The sequence below is a fragment of the Hippocampus guttulatus genome, chromosome 21 (genome assembly GCF_054856545.1).
Source record: "Hippocampus guttulatus isolate MCC_2025c chromosome 21, RoL_Hgut_1.0, whole genome shotgun sequence".
NCBI classification, from domain to species: domain Eukaryota; kingdom Metazoa; phylum Chordata; class Actinopteri; order Syngnathiformes; family Syngnathidae; genus Hippocampus; species Hippocampus guttulatus.
The window spans coordinates 2,953,214-2,975,254 of record NC_141281.1 but is presented as its reverse complement, the minus strand read 5'-3'; the positions used below and the strand labels follow the sequence as shown (position 1 = coordinate 2,975,254).

The 22,041-nt window shown below is 44.5% G+C and overlaps 1 protein-coding gene across 4 annotated transcripts; it reads left to right on the top strand.

Annotated features, from left to right (window-relative positions):
• Nucleotides 1-1,060: 1,060 nt before the first annotated feature.
• On the top strand, nt 1,061-20,317 carry relch (RAB11 binding and LisH domain, coiled-coil and HEAT repeat containing). 4 transcript variants are annotated; one of them, XM_086101410.1, is made up of 31 exons: nt 1,061-1,609; nt 2,381-2,470; nt 4,530-4,601; nt 4,748-4,803; nt 4,940-5,053; nt 5,402-5,596; nt 5,713-5,807; nt 6,158-6,287; nt 6,394-6,533; nt 7,032-7,107; nt 7,185-7,280; nt 7,850-7,873; nt 10,594-10,706; nt 10,798-10,888; nt 11,426-11,497; nt 11,603-11,743; nt 11,959-12,123; nt 12,228-12,375; nt 12,457-12,613; nt 12,719-12,842; nt 13,011-13,059; nt 13,202-13,281; nt 13,405-13,511; nt 13,586-13,685; nt 14,874-14,956; nt 16,785-16,848; nt 16,935-17,073; nt 17,156-17,272; nt 18,442-18,530; nt 18,830-18,900; nt 19,384-20,317. In XM_086101410.1, the coding sequence occupies exons 1-31, from the start codon at nt 1,156-1,158 to the stop codon at nt 19,502-19,504; spliced, it is 3,573 nt and encodes a 1,190-aa protein (XP_085957536.1). In that variant the 5' UTR covers nt 1,061-1,155; the 3' UTR covers nt 19,505-20,317. The 4 variants fall into 4 exon arrangements, with proteins under 4 accessions (XP_085957536.1, XP_085957538.1, XP_085957537.1 ...); XM_086101412.1 differs by lacking the exon at nt 4,530-4,601; XM_086101411.1 differs by lacking the exon at nt 7,850-7,873.
• Nucleotides 20,318-22,041: the final 1,724 nt, after the last annotated feature.

The following is a 22,041-nucleotide window of genomic DNA, read 5'->3' as shown; positions in this document are numbered from 1 at the left end:
GAATCAATATACTGTACTTTCTGCCTGACGTTTTACATTCATTGCATGTAAGAATGCAAAGACAAACGGAGACAATTGTCAACAACAATTTGAACTGCCCGTACCAAAGCAGTGACCTTTTAAAGACTAAGTAATCCTTCATTTTACCATGTAACAGTTACAAATAAAATAAAGCCCACTAAGAGTAGACTTACCCGTATACAACATCGGAAGTCCTCGGCCATTAAATAGACAGTATGAATGAATGGGAGACGCGTATGTCCAAAACCAGTTGTATAACTTGTTCGACTTGTTTGAAGATATGATTCTTGTTTACATTATGTTACTCAGCGACCACGGACGCATTTCCAAAGATCCAATAAAGTGGCCGCTTCACGTTACGGAAAACATCAGCGTAATCCTGAAAAAAACAGCGCTCTTTCCTTTCTAATGAGATTATGTTTCAGGACTCCGTTCATGCACTTCCTGGTTGTGACAAAAGATTTGTGGGTCCTGTAGTCCTATCTAAATTGCACGATCTGGAGCGCAAAAATGCTGTTTATTTTTTAATCATTGTATAATCTTGTCGATAGCATCAGTCACTACTTGGCAAATAAGTTGAAAAATGAGCAAGTCATGATTTATTTGCAAAAGACTGCACAGGCAGTGCCTAAAATGGGAACGTTGCCCTCACTAAGGTGTCTGTCGCCCGGGCACGTCACTTATAGCCAGGCTGCAACAGCGTCGTGGTGCAGCTTCCATTAACTTCCGTCCTTTAAGTGCGTGCGGTTGCCACTTCATGACCAACTCCAATCAAATGATATCTGGATGAATAGAAATATATTTGAACGAAATATTCTTGTTTTGAAAAAAAAATATCTTGGATTAAAATAAAGCACTTAAAATGTGTTTTTACAAGACAGCCACGCTCAGACGATCGTCAAAGGCTTTTTGCTGAAACGTCATATTTTACTCCTGGTTCCTAATATCAAAATCCAGTGTTATGGAACGATACTTTTTATTTTAGCCTGTCAATAATTTGCTGTGGGAAAAGGTCAACAGATGTCACGTGACGTTTGGTATCCTACCAATCCCATCTCAGCTAGCTTGACAACCATTCAGGAAGCAGGTCTGATTAGCTTATTTTAGATAGCTAAAGATTTATATCGTGCAAACATGGCGTCGGTGAACCCGTTTAATCTAAGTGATTCAGAAGAGGAGAGTGAACGGCGACCCAACGAAACAGTTGACACGGAACGCAGCCCGAGTGACGGGGCACCGGGACCGCCGCCGGGCATCCCCTTTTCCCCGCCCGCGGACGCCGAGCCTCCGACTCTGCTGCTATCCAGCAACCGAACGAGTCCGAACGGCGAAGGCATCTCGGTCCCTTCCGCGGCCACCGCCGCTATGGCTGTCAACGTCGAGTCGCGAGTGTCGGTGGATGTCATCGCCGCTCAGCTATTGCGTGACCAATACATCCTCACGGCCCTAGAGTTTCACACCGAACTGTTGGAATCGGGCAGGGAGCTCCCGAGGTTGAGGGATTATTTCTCCAACCCGGGTAATTTCGAACGTCAGAGCGGTACGCCACCCGCCAAAGATCAGGGAACTGGACCCGGTGGACCTTTGAGTAAGTAGCTGGACGATGCTCGCTCAGTACTTGCCGTTAGCCTCCTGTGTTAAATTCTAAAGCACACCACGCCACAAGCTAGCATTTAGCTTTTAATGTCGATCTTGGACCCAGTCTCGCGTGAGATGCCCGCGGTCTACACCTGCCCCTGAAAGCTGCAGTCATACTGAAGCGCACACGGCTATGTAATAATGCAGTACCAAGTGATAAACCCGTGACAACGCCGTGATAATCACCATTTAATCCGCTTTGAACTCTACAAATAAAAGCAACGTTTTATTTTACTCTGAGACACCGTGAGGTCAGATATCAAGACTTGGGACTACAAAGTGTCAATGTACAGCTACAGCACTTGAACCACAGTCTATTGCACTTATTTCACACTACACCGCCAAATATAGATGTCACAAAAGTATATTCTGTATACGGAAATGACTGACGATTTATTGTACACAGTGCGAAATGTCGTTCAGCGATTATTGATTGTTTTAATGGCAGCAAGGCGATACATAAATGTACATTTATTTTCAGCCTTTGTGAGAACGATAATTGTTCTACCTAGCACGATATGTCGCTGGCATCGATAGATGTTGCCAGACCTGAACATGTCAGTACAGCAACAAAACAAAGCAAAATGGATCTTGAAAATGATTCTCCACGAGAAGCATTACACCGCGGGCACTGGGGACACGGACACATCCCCGTCGGTTTCGTTTCCGTCAGTGATTTAGATTTTCACTTCTCTCTGTCTGTGTTTCTCTTTGGATATAGATCGAGCAGGCAGCATCAGCACCTTGGACTCTCTGGATTTTGCCCGGTACTCCGATGATGGCAATCGAGAATCAGACGAGCGGGTGGCAGGTAAGATGAACCTTTGCTGTCACAACCCGGAGCCAAGGGCCACATCACAGTGAATTCACTGCATCTTCTGTTCCGTTGCTGCCAAATTGTGAAATCAATTTAGACTACAATTGCAAAAAAAGCTCAAATAAACACATATTAAAAGGCCTTCTGCCCAAGCATCCTCATTTGCGTATCAACTTCACTTTTATCACCAGTGTCACGAATTACTCATAAGAAAGCAGTTAAAAATTATGATGTTTTTTTTTCTTGAGCTCAGTCGAAGTGTACGTTTTGATTTTATTGAGTCTCTAGGTGGTATTTTTGGTACAGGAGCTTTGCCTAACTCCCAATACGGCTCCATCGTGACACTTTCTATCCTCATGGCTGGTGTAACAGATGAGTGTGACTCGCAAGCACCAGTGACTGCTTTAAAGCCGAGCTGTGAGAATACACGCGGCTTGGCGAGGTGCAAATGTTTTGTATGATGAGTGAATCTGTCTTTGGTTCGCAAATAAAAACCGGTAAGCGTCAATATCATTGCAGCTGGCGTGATCCAGCCTTTTAATTGTTTTCCAGCTAACGCCTGTATTTTGAGGTCATCCTAATGGGTAGTTTGTGCATCGAAGGTTGCAGGATTGTGGATGGAAAGCTGACAGCTCCATGACACAGTTTGAGTGCTTATTAAAAAGCATGCAGCAGAGATGTTTATTTTTGACGGTAATTGGTTGCATTTCCCAAATGGTTTCCACCCATAACGCCGCCACCTTGTCCCTTCTACTTCCACCTACCCTCTTTGTAAATATGGGCGCCCACAGCTATCTGACTCGGGCTTCTCGGGCTTTCTCCTGACGTTGATCAAACCCCAGTTGGTCAATACTGGACAAGACACTCCATCCAAACTCGTTATTTGTTTCATTCTTCCCCCTTCCCATTCCTGTGGATTGAGTTTTGTGTTGAATTTGGATTGCATCCGGTGCACTCATGACCTGCAATGATGGGTCTTCATGATGGTGTTACATTCATTTGCTTTGTGTAGCAATGACTCAACATCGTATGCTCTGACCACATTATTAGTTACACCTTAACCATCTAGACATCAGATCCAAGATGGAACCTATTTAAAAAAAAAACTTCTTTTTTCAAACATTGCTTTTTTAATCTTTTGGATTATGTGAATAAAAAGCACTGTCAACAGATTGTTTTGCGTCGTTGCAGGTGATCAGTGCACCACAATGCATATCAATGCATTTCCACTCCATCACTTAACCTTTGCTGTGTTTTATCTCTCTCTTTTTTTCAATCAAAACAACGTTGTGTGCTTTCACCTACCTTCACTGTTTCTTTCTTTCTTTCTATTTTTGTAACTAATGATTGATCCTAATGTATGTATTTCTTCTGGATGAGAAAGACATCAAACGTGCTTTTCCTCTCATTTGTCATTAAAGTCTAACCTTGCCTGTTGATGTCTAAATATGTCAGTTAAAAAGCTTCTTTTTTTTAAGTATAGCACTAGTTTATCAGAACATAAGTTTCGGGATCATTTGAGACATTTTTAAATGCCTCCAACCTTTCGGACTGTAGTGCATTTAATGGTGTGTTTTTGTCAAAAACATGAAATTGTCTGGGTGACCTCTAACTTTTGATGGGGAGTGGAGTCTAATATGCTGTAATTGAGCCTTCTGCACGGGAAATCCTTTGTCAGACAGCTGCAACAAATTGAAATGTTAAAATCCCACTAGCTTCACTTTATTAACTGGACTGTACTTTTGTCATTGGTTGAGAAGACTAATGAAAAAAAACAAAAACAAAACAGTGGCCTGGGGGTAAGGGTTTCCTCTAATTGACATCAATCTTTGTTTGCTTTATTCCATGATCCTCTGCTGCATGTGTTTCTCAGATCCATGATTTGCATGCACCCTCTTGTGTTGTTTTATTTCTAGACTCTGAATATATTTGCTGTGTTCTTCACTCCCATCTTTGTTTTATTTGTTTGTTCCCTGTCTTTGTTTGGATGCAATACCTGTGTACGCGTGCGTGAATGTGTGCGTGTGTGTGCCCGTGCTGTCACTCTGTCCAGTGCTGGAGTTTGAGCTACGGAAAGCAAAGGAGACCATTCAGGCTCTGCGCGCCAACTTGACTCAGGCAGCAGGTGTGGCGCACTCTAAAATAAACTTTTCCACCCGAGCCCTTCTCTGTCACTTTTTCTGCTTTTCTTCGAGAGAGAATTCCCGAATACTGTTGAGCCTCCATTTGAACTCATCACACACACACAACCTTTTTTTTTCTTTCCCACAGAGAACGAAGTGCCCTCTCAGGAGAGAAAGAACTTCAAATCAAGCCCTGAAATTCAGGTGGGGATCTTTGAAGGTTGGCACGGTTAAAATCTTCTCCTCTGTTCGCAGTGATTAAGACATTGCGAATTTGTCTTTAAAGTCTGGTGAACCTCCGCAGCGTTTAATACTGTAGCTTCTTTCCTCTCTGCCTCAGGAGCCGCTACGCCCGCTGGAGAAAAGAGCCTTAAACTTCCTTGTGAATGAGTATCTCTTGAAAAACGAATACAAACTCTCATCCATCACCTTCTCAGACGAAAATGATGATCAGGTACAGTTCTTTCTTGCACAAAAACATTTGTTATTTAACCCCGGAGAACCCAAGAACCGTTTTCTTCTTTGGAAAATGATGAATTTTACATTAAATGCCTGCTATATGTTCACTGAACACCAAAATATATGTTTTTTCAAATATTTAATGCTTTAATCCTAATTTAAGTTTGAGTTGTGGATCCTCTCCATCAGTTCATAGGGATAATTCAGAATGGACAGCACAACGCTGCTGAAGGCTCAAGAGCCACCTTTTTAAGAGAGCTTTAATGACCGGTCATATTTATTCATTTCACTAGCATATTATAACTTCTATTTCCATTGTTTTAATGTTTTAATTTGTTTCCAGGATTTTGAGCTTTGGGATGACGTTGGCCTCAACATCCCAAAGCCTCCTGACCTGTTGCAGCTCTACAGAAATTGCGGTTCCTCACTTCCTCCAACAAGGGACGTGGTTGACGTAGCAGTCGGAGCAGATTTCGGCGATCTCGCTGGACACTGTGCAGCGCAAGATCCCCCATGGAAGCCTGACCTCTCACAACAGGTTCGTTTGATCGTTTGCCCCCTTCAGTTACACAAGGTAACAAGAGGAGGGAAAAAAGTATCCTTTGTTTCTGTCTCTATGTTGTCTATTGAGTCTATTCTATTCCTTTCATACAGCAACAGGCAGAGATCGTCCAAGAGTTAGAGTACCAAATCAGTCTACTCAACAATGAAAAGGAGAGTCTAGCTGAGCAGATGAAGACACTTCAGAGGTTTGTCACTTTGTGTATATTCATTTGACTCCCAACTTCATAGCGATTATATGACTCTTCATCTTAAATGGTCAAAACACATTTGGTTTGCTATCCACCTATACAACGATTGAAGTTTTTTTGGACCCTATTCAGCTCTTCAAATACTGTTCCAAGATATCACATAATGGTGCCAAAACCCTTTCCGAATAGGAATTGGTTTCAGGGAATTATTTAGAAGTGATACCACAGCTCAACTCGAGCTGAAGGCTTAATTGCATTTTGCACCAGTTTGCCTCACTACATCGGAACATTCTGTTTTATGAGTGTGTTATAAGTAACCGTCATCCAGAGTCTCCTTCCCCCCACAGTGAGATCCAGACATTGAAGCAGACGGTCTCCTCCCCACCTCCGGCCACTCTTGGCCATAGCTCGCAGAATACATCAAATCCCGCATCCTCTTGCACCGCCATCACTTCCTCAGCTAACCCACCCTCTGTGGTAAAGTCATTTTAAATTTCCCAGACTGAATTTAAGCGACCGAAGCCTTTCGCTATGTTTTAGAAAGGCCCTAAGCACATTGAATCCATGTATGCCCTGTCCTCAGCCCCGCACAGATAACGGACAGTGCCTGGACATCCGGGGTGTATCAGAGCCTCAAAGTGAGCCTCCCTTAACGCAGAACACGGCACAGTCTCAAAATAAGCTTAAAAGTCGGCCTCCTGCACATTTTGATCAGCCAAACAGGTGAGTGGTTGTTAATAGATACAGAAAGCTCTAATGCAATAAAATACTGTATATGCGATATACTCCTCTATATACATGTTTGCTACATGCTCATCTATAAATATGACACAGCATAGAGAGATGGCATCGGTTGCGTTCCTCCAGCGACATGATAAAACATGTAAAACCAACGAATGAAAAACATTGAGTATGGCAGCAACTGCACATGCCTTCTTGTGCCACATGACGACGTGTTCTTCCGCCGCTATGCAAACAAGTCCAGAACCTTCCTCAAGTGAGCCCACGCTGTACTGACTTGCAGAGCAACTGCTGTGTGTCTAACTGTAACCACTAGATGGCGAGAGTTGTTTACATGTATTCAGACGTGCAGCTTGAAGAAATTCATCGCAGGCAATCGTTTTGATGCAGTCATTTATCATGTTTTTTTTTTTTTTTGTGGAACACAGACTGAATGCACCAGTAATTGGTTTGGGTCTTTTCATATTTGTGCTAACCCAGAAAGTTATCCCCGGCATTCCAGCAAGCTCTGCTATCCTTCTGCCGAATGTGCTCAGACAGTCGCCTGGGGGCAGAGGTTAATACAGACACACACGTTTTGATGCAGATCCAGTATTCCATGTAAACTCAGTTTAACATTGCTCTCATCTTCAGGTGTCTCGTATCGCAGAGAGCGAGGAGAGTGTGATGTTAATGCTGGGTCGCTGCCTTCCTCATATCGTCCCAAATGTCCTCCTAGCTAAAAGAGAGGTAAAGCCTGGTCCACCTGCTCATTTTTGTCCTCCCCCCACGCCCCCTTTTTAATCATCATAACACCATGCTTTCTTTTTATTGTGAAATAGATAGGCACACAGCAGCGAATGATCTTGGTGGGGCTTTTTTTAATATGTAAAATTTTGAAGATTATATTTTACAGCCGATGAAAATCCAAAATCTACCATCACATGTAATTGAAATATTCAATAAGAAACAACACACACACCCATACACACGCACACACATACCGCTATTTCAGCCCAGTTTTGAGTTATTTAATTCTGATAATCACATGCCTCAAACATAAATATGTCATTACTACCTTTCTGCTTATTGATCGATACCCAACTAAAGTATGCACACGAATGGAAACTATGGATATACCCTTGCTGATGTGTGTCCATCTATTAAGTGTTTATCACACAGGCGTCCCAATTCATTCTGCCTCAACTGCGTTGTCCACCATTCATGTTTGCGCTCCATTTGCCTTCACTGGCTTTCTTTTTCTTCTTCTCTTTATCGTCTCACTCATTCTCTCACTCTGGTGCATGCCTCTCCTCTAGAGAATGGTTGCACATCTTTGCCAGGTGAGTCCTTCACACGCTCATCTGCACGGTCCCTCACACAACCCCAAAAAAGCCATATCGCATGCTGGCTACAATTGCAGTCTGGCAAGTAAGGGTGGAACTGGTGAAGGTCGCAATCTGAAATTTTTGCGCTACCATGATTGACAAATTGAAATCCAATTTAAATAATGCATTTTTTTTTTCTTCTTGAAAATTTTGCTGATGATGTAGTGGTACACTCGCCGACTCGTGTGCGGGCAGCGTGGGAGCGGTTCCCTCTCGGCGACCGTGTGAATGTGGCAGTGTATTATGGTTCTTTGTCTCCATTTGTGTCTTGTTCCTGACTGGCGAACAGTTGAGGGGTTATTCCGCCTTTTGCCCGAAGTCAGCAGGGATAGGCTCCAGCAACTCCAGCAACCCTCTTCAGGAGAAGCGATGTTGAAAGTGGATGGATGGATTCTTTAAAGTGAATCAAGCTTCCACTTTAGTTGCTCCATTTTAATATTCACTTGACTCCAGTGGCGCTGTGTCTTAAGTCAAATTTTTGCGTGCAACACAAAGCAAAAACATCAACCAAGTGACAGCTTGCTACTCCAAAAATTCTGAAGTTTAGGCGCTTATAAGTCATGGTATTACAGTACTTACGATCGTATCGCTTTTGGTTGGAAACTCCTTCCTGAAGATTCTGGCATGTATTGTGCATTCTATTACTAGGTGATAAGAATATATCACTATGAGCACCAATAAGAGTTTCAGGATTTCATTAAAAAAATAAAATAAAAGAATGAGCAGTGCTTGCTTTTTGTTTGTATGTATTGAATACATTGTCCACCTCTGCTTGCCAGCCTTATTGATTGTCTTCTCTGTCATGTATTATTTTGCATTGTAGGAAATTAATGAATGAGAATTACAGTCCTAAGATGCCATTTTAGGCACTATTTTAAACCAAATGTATCCCTCAATGATCCCCTTTGCTTCAGTTTTAATCAACTCAAGTTTTTATTTAGTTATTTTTATCATTTTGTTTAAAAACTACCCTCACTCACAGCATTTTCACACGAATAATTAGAAACATTTTCTGTGCTGCCCTTTGGTATGGACAATGGATGGGTGGATGGATGGCTAGAACGTGCTTTAATGCGTCGGATGTTTTAGGAATGTTATTTGCTTTCTGCGGTGTAATTGATGTACATTTTTGGCGCTGTTGCGCAAAAGGCATGCGGGCAGGTTGTGTTCACAACATGACTGTGAACATTAATTGTGCACCCAGTGTTGAAACCCAATAGGGGCTCAGTCTTGTTGGAGTTGTTCACACTTGGCCTGCTTTGCATATATTGCCACGGTGGTGTTGTTTTAGTCAACCACCAACAGTTAAAGAGAATTTAATCTCTTTGTGAAATCAAGAACAACAAACCGAAGTGCAAGAATAGCATGCATCAGAACACCGAGGGGTCTGTTTTGAGACACGTGGACTTTGTACGAAGTCCGTTAGAGCCATTAGCCATGACACGCACGCACGCACACACACACACACACACACACACCGGTTGCAGCTCGAATCTCCTTCCTCTACAAGGAGGAGACACACCTTTATTTGTTAGATTGTGACACTTAAAGAACAAAAGGTGTTTGAAACGGAGCAAAGCTGTTTTGAAAAACTGCCGGCCACCTGGCTACACTTATCAGTCTTGGTAAATCATTAAAGAAAATGTTTTTTCCCCATTTGAATGTTCTCTAACGTGCTACCATTGTCCCAATAAAATGCTCGTCTGCTTTCCTTCATTTGTTTTGTGCAACAAGAACTCCTCAAAACCACTTGCAGAGATGAAACGGTTGAGATCAAATGTAGATGCTTGTTTGGTGAACATGCATGCAACATTGATAAGGTGATAATTGAGAGTGCCAATTTGATTGTATAAATCAAGCTGCTGCCAGACACACTTGCACTTGGTTCTGTGCTGCATAAAAGCCGTTCAATAATTATCAGCGGATCCTATTTGAAAAGCCCAGGGTATTAACATGATTGAAATGGATGCTCATTGCTATTTTCTGTGTCTTGTGTATGTGTCACGAAACACTTAAAATGAATGTTGGTTGTTTTGTTTTTGTTTTTTTGACTGGGCCGGGCCAGTGTGACTCATTTTAGCCTATCTTGACCCATATTCTCTCCATTCATCCAGAAGGGTGCCGGGGTTTTGTGAACTGTTCCAGCGCGGTGGCAGGAAAACTATCATATGCTCCTGGAAAAAAAAACACATTTATAACAAAGCATGCACTCTCTAATTTGTGTGTGTGCATGTGTGTGCGTGTGTGTGTTTGTGTATGTGGGTGAGTATGTGTGGGTGTGTGGCGGGAATGCCCGGGTTCACCACGGGTTGGGCAATGGAAGCCTTGCATCAAATAGAGATTTTTGTTCTGCCTGGAAGGTCCATGGACTCTGTCTGAACTCTTCGAAAGGGCAGGTTTTTTGTTTGTTTGTTTGTTTGTTTTTTTAAGCAAGGGAACGAGGGTGTTACGTCGGTGGCTTCTTGGAGACATTACCGCAACAAATGAGAAAGTCTAATACCATTAAGGTACTGCGAGTTCATGTTTTTCCAGTTTGCTCGTAAGGCTGTGTTTATTTTCCCCAACTGCCCATTTTCTCTCCTTTATGAATGGCTTCTTGACTGCCATTTCCCTCCATGTCCCTTACTCGAAAGTCATTGACAAGCTTCCGCTTTTTTCTTCATTTTATGCTTCAGGAGCTGATCCCTCTCATCCTGTGTACCGCCTGCCTTCACCCAGAGTCCAGAGAGAGAGACCAGCTTCTTCACATCCTTTTTAACTTAATCAAGAGACCAGATGATGAACAGAGGTGTGCACACTGTGATGCATGTGGAAGGTACTTGCACAAATGTGTCAAGATCTGTGAATTTGATGCGGTATTGTTTCTGTTTTTCTTCGAGACAAATGATCTTGACGGGATGTGTTGCCTTCGCGAGGCACGTGGGTCCCACGCGTGTTGAGGCAGAGCTTCTTCCGCAATGCTGGGAGCAGGTACGCGTCACATAGCCATGCAAATAGATTTCCCAGATTTCTCCATCTGGCTGTCCTGCGCTTAAGTGATGCGGGCTCGGGGGTTGACGTCAACCTGCAATGTCGTCGCCTACCGACGTAGCAACAGGGGCGTTACAGAAGTGAAATGCCACCACTCATGACCGGAGCGTGAGGTTAAGCTTAAAGGAAACTACTGATGAGCAGTTCACCATTTTACTTGAGCAATATTATTGTAGGCGAAAACAAAAATATTTTTAAAAAGTTACCGTTTGCTTTTGAGAATAAATGAATATAGAAAGAACAGCATACATTTTTTTTAGCACCATCAACAAATTTATGATAAACAAAGTAAAATTCCATGGCAACAACTGCAGCCTACCATTTTGTAGGCTGAGAAACGCAACTGGAGGTTGCATATCCGGCCGGGGTCAGCGTATTGATGCTCGTCAATTTTGTTTCCTTTCTGCTTTCTCTGTTGTGTTCTGCCTGCTCTTCTTCTCTGTCCTAATTGTATGCACCCATACACTCCTTTTTCAGATTAACCATAAATATCCAGAGAGAAGACTTCTTGTGGCAGAGTCTTGTGGAGCCTTAGCGCCGTACTTCCCTGTATGTTGTCTTTTGTATCAAGCGAATAACAGTTGATGGAACACTTGGGGGGTGGGGGGGGGGATGCATACATTAAAATGCCTGCTTTTGATTCTGTTTCCACAGAAGGAAATTCGAAGTTCGCTTGTGTTGTCCATGTTGCAGCAAATGCTTGCCGAGGACAAGGCTGACATGGTCAGAGAGGCTGTAGTCAAGAGTCTTGGGATTATCATGGGTTACATAGATGATGCTGACAAATACCCCCAGGTATTTAATTGCAGGGGAAAATCCACGGTTTGCTTTGTTCGCCCTCTCCATTCCCTCTGGGTTTCAGATAAATATACCGTACCCTTAAAATAACATGAACTGCAAATACTACTTTTAATTTAATTCAATCTGGACAAAGGTATTTGTCTAACGGTGTTCAAAATTCATTTTGTTTGTTTTGTTTTTCTTTTGCCGGTTTGTGTCATTTTCTTCAGGGTTTTGAGCTGATGCTGCTTTCACTCGGCGACCCTTCAGAGAGGGTAGTCAGTGCCGTCCACCAGGTCTTCATCCCCGCATTCGCTGCCTGGACAACAGAATTGGGAACCCTTTACACGTCACTCATCCCTTCTCTCTTGGCACGTGTAGAGAAGCTCTTCATGGTGCGTGGTAACATGCTCACTTTTTTTTTTTTTTTTATCCTGCCGTTGATTGACGCGGACTCCTTTACTCCTGCTCTGATAGTCCTTTTTCCCCGTTTTTGTAGCAGGGGGAACATGGCCTGGATGAGCACAAGCTGCACGTGTTCCTGTCAGCCCTGCAGAGTCTGACCCCTCCCCTTTTTGCTGTGGTGCTGCAGAACGCGCCCTTCACCAGCCGAGCCAAACTCCACGGAGACATACCTGCAATAGAGGGTGCAGGATGAAACTTCAGCCTGTTGGTTTCTTGTTTCAGCTTTGTGTTCAGTTGCTGTTAGCGTATATTTGCCATTGTAGTGACTCGCTTTCCAAGGCCGGCTTCCCCCCTCCAGGATGTGGCCACCATCATCGGCAGCAGGGAGATGCTGAGTGCCTTGCTCCTTCTCTACGACCACCAACTAGAGCATGAAGGGACCACCGGATGGGAAAGCTTGCTTTGGGTGGTCAACCAGCTGTGAGACGCACACACACACACACACACACACACACACACACACACACTGTAAACGTATTCAGACATCAAATTCATTCATTCCTTTTTTTTATGCTACCTCTGAAGGCTTCCTCAGCTCATAGAGATCGTGGGTCGCATCAACGTGACCTCGTCCGCCTGCGTTCATGAGTTCTCGCGCTTTTTTTGGAGGTTCTGTCGAACCTTTGGCAAAGTTTTTACCAACACCAAGGTGAATCAGATCTTTCCCCAAATGCCGACCTGTTAAGTCTTTTCAGTTCACCGTGTCGCGTTTTAAGCACTTGCCCTCGGTGATGTTGATGCATCTCATCAGTCCATATCATGTCTTTCTAATTCATGTTATTGCTTGTTTTTTGTTGATCACAATGACATTTTGCAGGTTAAACCTCAATTCCAAGAGATTCTTCGCTTGTCTGAAGAGAATGTTGGTAAGGGTGGAACAATGCAATTGCTGCCATATTAAAGCGAGGCTATCTTGATCGTTCCTCTTTAAGCAGAACGACGTGACAACTTGGAACTGATTCTTTCAATAGTTCTTGACCTAGATTGTTTCTGTTTCGCCCTCAATAGATGCTTCATCTGGCAACGGTCTTCTTACAAAAGCCACCGTCCCCATCTACGCCACGGGAGTCCTGACTTGTTATAATCAGGTAACATGACAGTCTTTTCCACTCTATTTGCCACGAAGTCGTGTAGTGGTGGGGAAACTTCATTTCACATCAAATCGAGTGAACCATTAAGTCGGTACTGTGTTTTTGTCATACTCTCGAAAGGAAGAGGACCGCAAGTTGTTGGTGGGTTTCTTAGAGGATGTTATGACAACCCTGTCTTTGTCCCACGCACCTCTCGACAGCCTGAAAGCTTCCTTTGTGGAGCTGGGGTGAGACGGACACCTGCACACCCACAGACAGATTGCCCAGGAATTCAAATGTCTCCGAATTTTGTTGATTTCAGTGCTAATCCAGTGTACCATGAGTTACTGCTCACTGTTCTTTGGTATGGAGTAGTCCACACCTCTGCATTGGTCCGCTGCACCTCAGCACGGATGTTTGAGGTAAAGAAAGAAAAAAAAAAGTCTTAAGAAAAGTGTCAATTGTGGATTAGCAACTCCCTATGCATGCCTTTTGGTTTGTTGGTAACACTTAAGCAAAAGTAATTTTCACCCAAAATGTTTAGTAATCCATTCAAGTCTAAGCCATTTTGCTGCACGCGTTCTTGCTTTGCTCGCGATTGCTGCTGTTTAAACTGCATTTCATGCTGCGCAACAGTCGCAAATGCTGTAAACCTAACTCCGATCGTGATAGTGAGTGCCTGGATTCCACTGTATTTAGCACCTCCAAGTTCTGTTCAAGCATTTTACTGCTCTCAAACCTCACCACATAAATATCTGCATCAGTCAGTAAAATGTCAAAGTCAGCAAAAGAGTTTTGGAAAGTCTAATTAAATTGGACTCGCGTTCTTCACAGTTTCGGGACTTCAGGTCATTCAGGAAACTTAATACTGCATTTGTTTTGAAAGGTAGCTGCCTGTTACCGCCCCCCCCCCCCCCCACCCCCTTTCCCCCAATGCAGTTCAATTGTACTTTTGCCAGGCTTCTGGCAGTGAAGTGCTGAGCGAAGCTATTTAATGAAACCGTAACAAATTGCATCTACCTGTCCAAAACGGTGTGCATTTGGTGAGGATGTGCCGTACAGTTCTAACAGTGGAATCGGGCCTCGCTTGATGTAAACTTGTGGAAGGAGGAGTGCTCAGCTGAATCTCTGTCCCCCTCTTGATTTATTTATTTTATTGTGAAGTACTTCCCCGTTCTCCACGCACACGCCTCACTGTCACCATCCCCTTTTGTGTAGCAGTCCGCCATTGTCCACATAACTATGTGTTGTAATGTGTCGGTCAACCACAGATCCTGGATCAGATTTCGTTATTGTCCACTATTTTGGAACACAGAGTGGATTCGATCCGCTTCTGGAGTCTGTCCTCCAACTCCACGGATTAACACTTAGCGTAACAGCGTTTGTGCAATATTGCGCCATATTCTCTGTGAGGTGTTAATCGTGACTTTGGAAGAGCCTCACTTGCTTTCTGTTTGTTGCTCCTTGTTTTTTGATTTTCCCTCTTTCTTTGCATTATTTCACTATATTATTGATTATTTTCTCTCTATCTAACGGCGGTGTCGCTTACACTTGTCCCATGCACCGCCTTCCTCACGTCCATCACGTCTGGCTCTGTCCAACCCGAACAGCTGTTGGTGAAGGGGGTGAATGAGACGCTGGTCGCTCAGAGAGTGGTGCCGGCTCTCATCACACTGTCCTCCGACCCTGAAATGTAAGTGGATCAGCAATAACAACAGTAACAGTTAACTGCGCAGCGTCTCTCCCCCCCCCCCCCCCCCCCCCACACCTTCTCGTTGACGCCTGACAGCCATCGCACTGCAGCAGTCAACCTATCAGGAGCGACGATGTGAATCTGTAATCTCTTATCATGACGCTATGGATTAACGTGCAACGTTTGTATGGAGTTGCACCTGCATAGGATCAGGCCGAGCAATGTCTTTCATCATCCTGTCAGTTGACATGACTCGTCTGGCTTGTGTGTTTGCACGCTGCCTTAATTGCGCAAGCCCCGCATGCGTCGCATCTCCTCTCACCCCACTCCATTGAGGCTGAGGCCCTCCTCCTGACCAAACCCTCAGCTAGCGGCAGGTTTTCACCCGCGACGTTCTCCATTTTTTTTCTCCCCGTTTTTTCTCTTTTGTCTTATCCCTGCTATCTTCTGTTATCACCTCCCCGACCTTCTCTTTCTCCCCCCGCCCCCTCCTCCCCTCTCATCTCTGTGGTGGGTTTGCAGTTGATTCTCCGAGGTATGAGCGAAGCGTTAGTAGACCGCCGGGCGGCTCCGGCCCTTATAACTCTATGCAATGGGCCTGAATTGTGAGTCAATCGACGACAGAACACCTCCCTGTGAACTCTTCTTGCAGGCTGCATTCAAGCGGTGTCAAAAAGCGTCTTTTGTCGCGCTCACCGCTCGTAGTCAGCGGCTGCGAATGTTAAGCGAATATGGCCTCATCCTGCCCAACCGGAATCATGAGGGGGAAGAAGTCTGCCAACATCCGGCCTTCAATACTGAGCTTGGCCGGACTGAAATACTAATTGGCTATGGACCGAGCTCATTAATTTATTTTGCCACATCCACATTTTAAAGAATAAGATGAGCAAGTGAGCGATAGCACTGTTGGAATGCAGCCTGTTTCATCATATGGTTCTCTCTACTGGTGCACACTCATCAAACATTTTCATTTTTTTTTCATAGCGCAATGAATCAACATGATTAGGGTTCATAGAATTGAGGTCATTCCAAGTTGATCTTTTGCTATTTAAATGATATACAATCGTATGTCGCCCCCCCCCCCATCAACATCAACAAAGAGTTGTTATACCTCAAACATTTTGAGCTTTTAAAGCGCTTATTACCTCAGAAAGTATGCGTGTATTAGAACCACACGAAAACAACATTTCTGATATTAGATATTTCCTAAAACGTGATATAAAAGATGATTGTTTGTGAAACATGTGGGTAACGTGACAAGATGTTACTTCATACGGTCACAATTCTTTTCTCATGATGTAATATCTTGCAATTATTCATAACTGAACGCGCAATGACATGACTTCTCTTTTATTTTGTCGCATTTTAGTGTGGTGCTTTTTATGATAGATTCCATTCGGGTCTAAAGTAAGCAGAGTTAGCAAACTGCTCTAAACGTAGTGTTATTCTTTTTATGTTCATTGATGTCGCACCTGCCTGGGAGCGAGAGTTTTCGTTTCCTTTTATGATGAATCGCATAAACATTTAACTTCTCAACCGGATCAGCAAAATGTTAGAAACGCTGTAAAATTGAACATGCAGCCATCAGCAGAATGTGTCGAAAATGTTTAGTTTATGCAGCTGGCATCAGCAGTTTCTTTCAGGCCTGCTTTGATTATGACATCATCTGTATTATTTCAGAGCCTCTGCTCACGGAGTCGTGTGTTTCGGTGCGTCGGTGTCTTCGATGGAATTGTTTGCCATTGCAATGGTCAAGACCTACACGACGCGGCACACTGCTTACGAATAGTCACCCTACCTTTTTATGTCGCTCTCCTGCTCTGTTTAGCTCTGTGAGGATATCCACAATTCCTGCCTTTGGTACCATTATGGAGACCGTGACGCAGAAAGAGGTAAGGAGTCCAAAGTGTCTCCAGAACGGTCCGCAAAATGAGACGTGCTTGAAGAAACGCCAATGGTTTGTTTGCGTGCCTTTTAGCTGCTGGAGCGTGTCAAGATGCAGCTAGCATCTTTCCTGGAGGACCCTCAGTATCAAGATCAGCACTCTTTGCATATGGAGATCATCAGGACCTTCGGACGCGTCGGACCCAACGCCGAGCCTCGCTTCAGAGACGAGTGTATGCGAAACGATGATAACAAAAGAAAATCCCACCAATGTAGAGAATGTTGTTCACCCGCCGTTTGTGCTCCTTGGTCCAGTCGTCCTGCCGCACCTGCACAAACTGGCTCAGGCAAACAACAGCCAAGCGGTGGAGAGCAAGAGGATCGACATCGCCACCCAGCTGTTCGAGGCCTACAGCGCCCTGTCCTGCTGCTGTATCCTTTATCGCCACCGCTGCGTGTTTGGGGTCACTTCACGTTTAGCCGCGCTGGTCTGATAGTGCCCTTGATCCTCGTGGCACGCATCAAGCGTGGCCCCCGGCTTGTGGTCCGGCGATGTGTGTGTTTTGGCGGCGGTCTTCTGTCGTTTGGCAGCAAGCGAAAGAAAGAGAAAATAACTTTGCACCCAACCCCTCCCTATTTTGGGGACTAGACGTAATTACAAGGTTGGTTAAGCAAAGGAGAGCATGAGGGAGGGAGGCTTCAAGAGCGTGAGAGAATAGCAAACGCGAACATCGGCTTCGGCGCTCGGGTCCGTTTACCCACAATATCTTTTCCATTCCGGCCCCGACGTCCCTCCCTGCTGTTCTCCCGCTACCTCTCTTTGCCGCACGCGCTCTTCTGTCTGCCGCGTCTCCCCTGGGAGCCCCACCCCGTCCCGGCGCGCACATCGGCAGCAGCGCCACCGGTCAGAGGTTCGTTCCTGCGGTGTCATCGTCAGGCTGTCATTTCACAGCGCAGGCCCAGTTCAAATGTATGGTGCTAACCTCAGAGGCTTGACCTCCCCACGCCACTGCTCTCTCTCTTTTCATCAGCACCTCAGCCTCTGAAATTGAACATTCGCATCAGGACAAAAGTAGAGGATCTCTCTCTGCACGCGCTTGGTGTCGCTGGCGCAGACGGCCGGTCGTGATGATGGATTGTTTGCAGCCGTTGTCCATAACTTCAACATGTTAAAAAGGAAAAGGCGCGGCCACCTGAAGCGGCCCCGCCCTCGTACTAAGCCTCGGCTGCGGCTCTCATTCAAGTGAATGGGACCGTGTGCTCATGAAAATGTTAAACTCAGAGTTTCAATGTTTATGAGTAATATTGTTTTAAAAGTTGCTTCTATGCTAGTGTTTTTCAATGCGGCTTTCAACATCGGCTTAATTTAACTCATTCACTCCCAAAGACGTTTTTAAACGTCTTTTCAGACTTGGTCCAGAATTGGCTGGTACTGAATGAGTTAATTGTCCTAATTTGGCAGTATCAGACGGATGAAAGTGACGCTAATGAAATAGCGGGCCGATAAATATCCCGCATCCCGAATCGTATTTTGCTGTCATAAATGGTGAGGAAGTCTGGAAAAAAATGAGATCCCCCGGTCCTTAACCTCACACGCACAGTCATATCTGAGGAGGTGATGATCAACCACTTCCTGCCGGGCCTCAGGTGTCTCCGGGCCGACATGGAGCAGCTCTCCCCAGAGCACGAGGTCCGTAGACGGCTCACACGCACATTCAACTTTCCACACGGTCAAGTGGTGACCCTCTGACACTCCACCTGAAGTGCATCAAAACGCCTACTGCGTTTTATTTGTGTCTCCAAATCTCACGCGGGTCCTTTTCATGTGAGCCTTTTTCCCAAGGTGACTAATAATCAGCTGCCTCTTGAGTCTTGAGAATTTCTTTCCAGACCGTCCGTCGCCTATTAAGGAACCTACTAACATACAAATAAAGCCCTCCCTAACGTCATCATCGTCCCTGTGTGTCATGTTTTTTTTTTTTTCTCCAGGTGATTCTGAGCTCGATGGTGAAAGAATGTGAGCTCAAGGTGGAGAACAGAGGAATGGGAGATGCGCACGGGTGAGAAGAATGACGGTCTTGTCTTGTGTTGTTCAGTTTCGGTTTATGTTTCCACCATAGAAAGAGATCGCTGTTGTGAACTCTGGCCCCCTTGTTGGACACTTAAATGATCAAAAATTACAAATGCAATTATTAGATTCCAACAACATTTTGTGTCACTCGCGTGTCTTCAACGCATGAGTTGTTTTATTTTGTTGAAATCACTTTCGTCCACTTTTGAGTTTAGGCAGGAAAACACAAGATCAGTAGTTTTCAGTAATGAGTGAGGCAGTAGCAGAAGCTTGTAACCGCACCTTCCAAAGGGTGAAGTAATTGAGCTGTTTGACCGTAAAACATCCGTACTGGCCATTGAGCGTCCTTAGCCACTCGCAACGCACTTAGGCTGCAGCGCGCTCATATTTACATTCAGTCACGATATTGTAGGTCAACGCAAATATGCTACAAAGCGAAGCTTGACTCTGCTTTTCTTGTTGTGGTTTGTAGCTCCGTGTCCATCGCATCCAGTTTGGTGGGCGAGGATGCCAAGACCAAGTTCCTGAGCAAGATGGGTCAGCTGACCACATCGGGCGCCATGTTGGCCAACGTTTTTCAGAGGAAGAAGTGAGCAGCGTTCGGCGAGGCTCACCTCACCGCAACGTCTGACGACGCGTCCAAGTAGATGACGACCGATCAAATGTGACGTGCATTTCTGCGAGCGTTGATTTGCTTTTTTCCCCTCAGTCAAGTGTTTTTTTGACATCTTCAATTTATGAGAAGAAGCGCCGCAGAGGACAAAAGTCCGGTATTCCATGAGAAGTGGGACATCTTTTCTGGACATTTCAGGACAACGTGAAGGCATCGCTGGCACGCTATGAACATTGGAGGTACCTGTCACCTCTGATTTTTACCAGGTGTCATTTGGGATGGAACAAACAGTGGACGGCCTACGAATACCGGTATTAAGCATGTCCGAGCAAAATGGCAATCCTTAAAGTGACTACAAATGTTTGCGTGTGTGGATGTGGTTCCGAAACATCGCCTACTTGGAGTTCTAAATAATCGTCTTGCCTTTGTTTCCTCAAAAGTCTGTCTCTGCTGTCCGTTTGATAGCTTCTGTTTTATAACTTATTTATATCTTATTGAAGAACACACTTTATTTCCAGCTTCCAAAGAATTTTGCACTTCATTATTTTGTTGTTCTGATGCACATTCAGATTGCTCACTACAGTTTTTTTTTGTCGTTGGAGTTGGTTGACTGTAATTTGGGTGCATTATGTCCTGTCTTTCTGGTTGACTAGTGGATGTTTCATTCAATTTTTGGGAGAGGTAGGCTCGGGTGGAAAACGTAAATAACTACCATACATTGAACTGAGTGATTGGTACTGATGTATACTTGGAATCTGTGTCTTGGTCTAATAAAAGGTCATTTGCGGATTTACATGCGCACTCGTCAATTATGCATTTGAGTACAAAGGAAAAAGTGCTTTATGGCTCAAAGTGGCGACAGGTGTGAAAGGCAATAAAAAGTCATCGGACAGACAAACAGACGACCGTGGCGGCCCAGCCCCTCATAGCCTCACTTTGATCTGCGCTCCTTGCAACAAAGCAAAGTCCGCCAACTGGGGCATTCCCAACTGTTTCCTTCAAAACTTAACTGAAAAAACACCTCTTGGGTATTTAGAACAACAGTCCTGATGAATGTAACCTTCAAAGTATCGATGGATATCATCCGAAAAGTAATCGCTTTGTGATCAGTTTTGTCTCCAGAAATCACCAACTTTTGGGATTTTGAATATTCGTGGACCAGCTTCGACACCTGTCTTCATGGCGCTGGTCACTTCTAACCTCGTGGCTGGTCACCGCATAAGCATTAACCGGCCTGATACCTAATGGTCACTTCCAACCGATTGACTTGAAAGAATCCACAACCCTTCTAAAATCAAAGAATTTAAATCAGTCTCATTTAAAAAGCACCGCTGATGCAAACAAAGGCACCCAAATACTGTATAGCGGCGGCAGGGGACGCCTGTTGCATGCTGACATGCAACGTTGGGCACCACTTCAGCCACAGCCAAAAATTTGGTGGGGGGACTAACATGGCGAAAAACAGTTTAGCACTACAGCGCCACGGTTGAGAAATTCCGACACAGTTCCTCTACATTTTCAGCAATTATCTGCGAACAGGTTCAGCATCACGAAAGAAATCTCTGAATTCACACGATGGGATCTTTCACAGTTGTTCATGTTTTTTACAACGTTGCCACCTGCATTAATTGACATTTTGTAATGTCACTCGGTTCATAACGTCACAGATTTAATGCATTTTTTGTGTTACTGCCGTGTTTTTCTTCTGCAACAAAGAAAAATAAAAAGGTGAATTTAGGGATGTTTTTGGCTGAAAAGCCAAAAAAATTAATAAACCTCTACAGGATGACCTTTTTAATTCTGTCGAGCAAGCCCAGGAGCTAACATGTCATTGCTGATGTCATGCATTTATAACAACATTTTACCCTCCGGGGGGAAAAAAAGCTTTTCGGTGAATATTTTCAAATTTAAGAATTGTAGTTGGGCGGGGGTGGGGGGGGGGGGGGCACAGTTGTGCAAACATAGCCATAGCGGTTGATAAATACGTTTATAATTAAGTCGAGAACCGGTCATTTATAAAGCATTTGCATATTCAAGCTAATATGCAACTTTTCTTCCTGATAACTGTGCAGGTGGACAAATAATTGATATGGATCAGTTGCGGGGGTGAGCTCGGAGCCTTTTTATGTGTTCCGCTGCAAGCTTCCATTCCTGCACCGCCTGATTCACGATTGTTCTTGGCGGCCGGAGTGCCTCTGCCTCCCAGAAGAGGCGAGGCCATGCAAATACGCGCGGACCTTTGGGTGCACGTCCAAGTCGGCACCTCTTACTCACAGCAGTGACTTGGGTGACTCACGGGTCATGTCTGTTTCCAGAACCAGTGGAAGCAATAATACTGCTGGAAGGCCACTGAAGGAAGCTCAGTTTTCTTCATCAGCAACATTCTTGCCTTAGTGTGCGCGGTTTGCATTTTTTGATGAATCTTTGATTAGTTCAAAGTGACGCCAAAACCAATGCGACCAAACACGCTTACGGAGCTCAAAAGTATGCGCTGTTTCTACAGGTCATTTTGAAGTG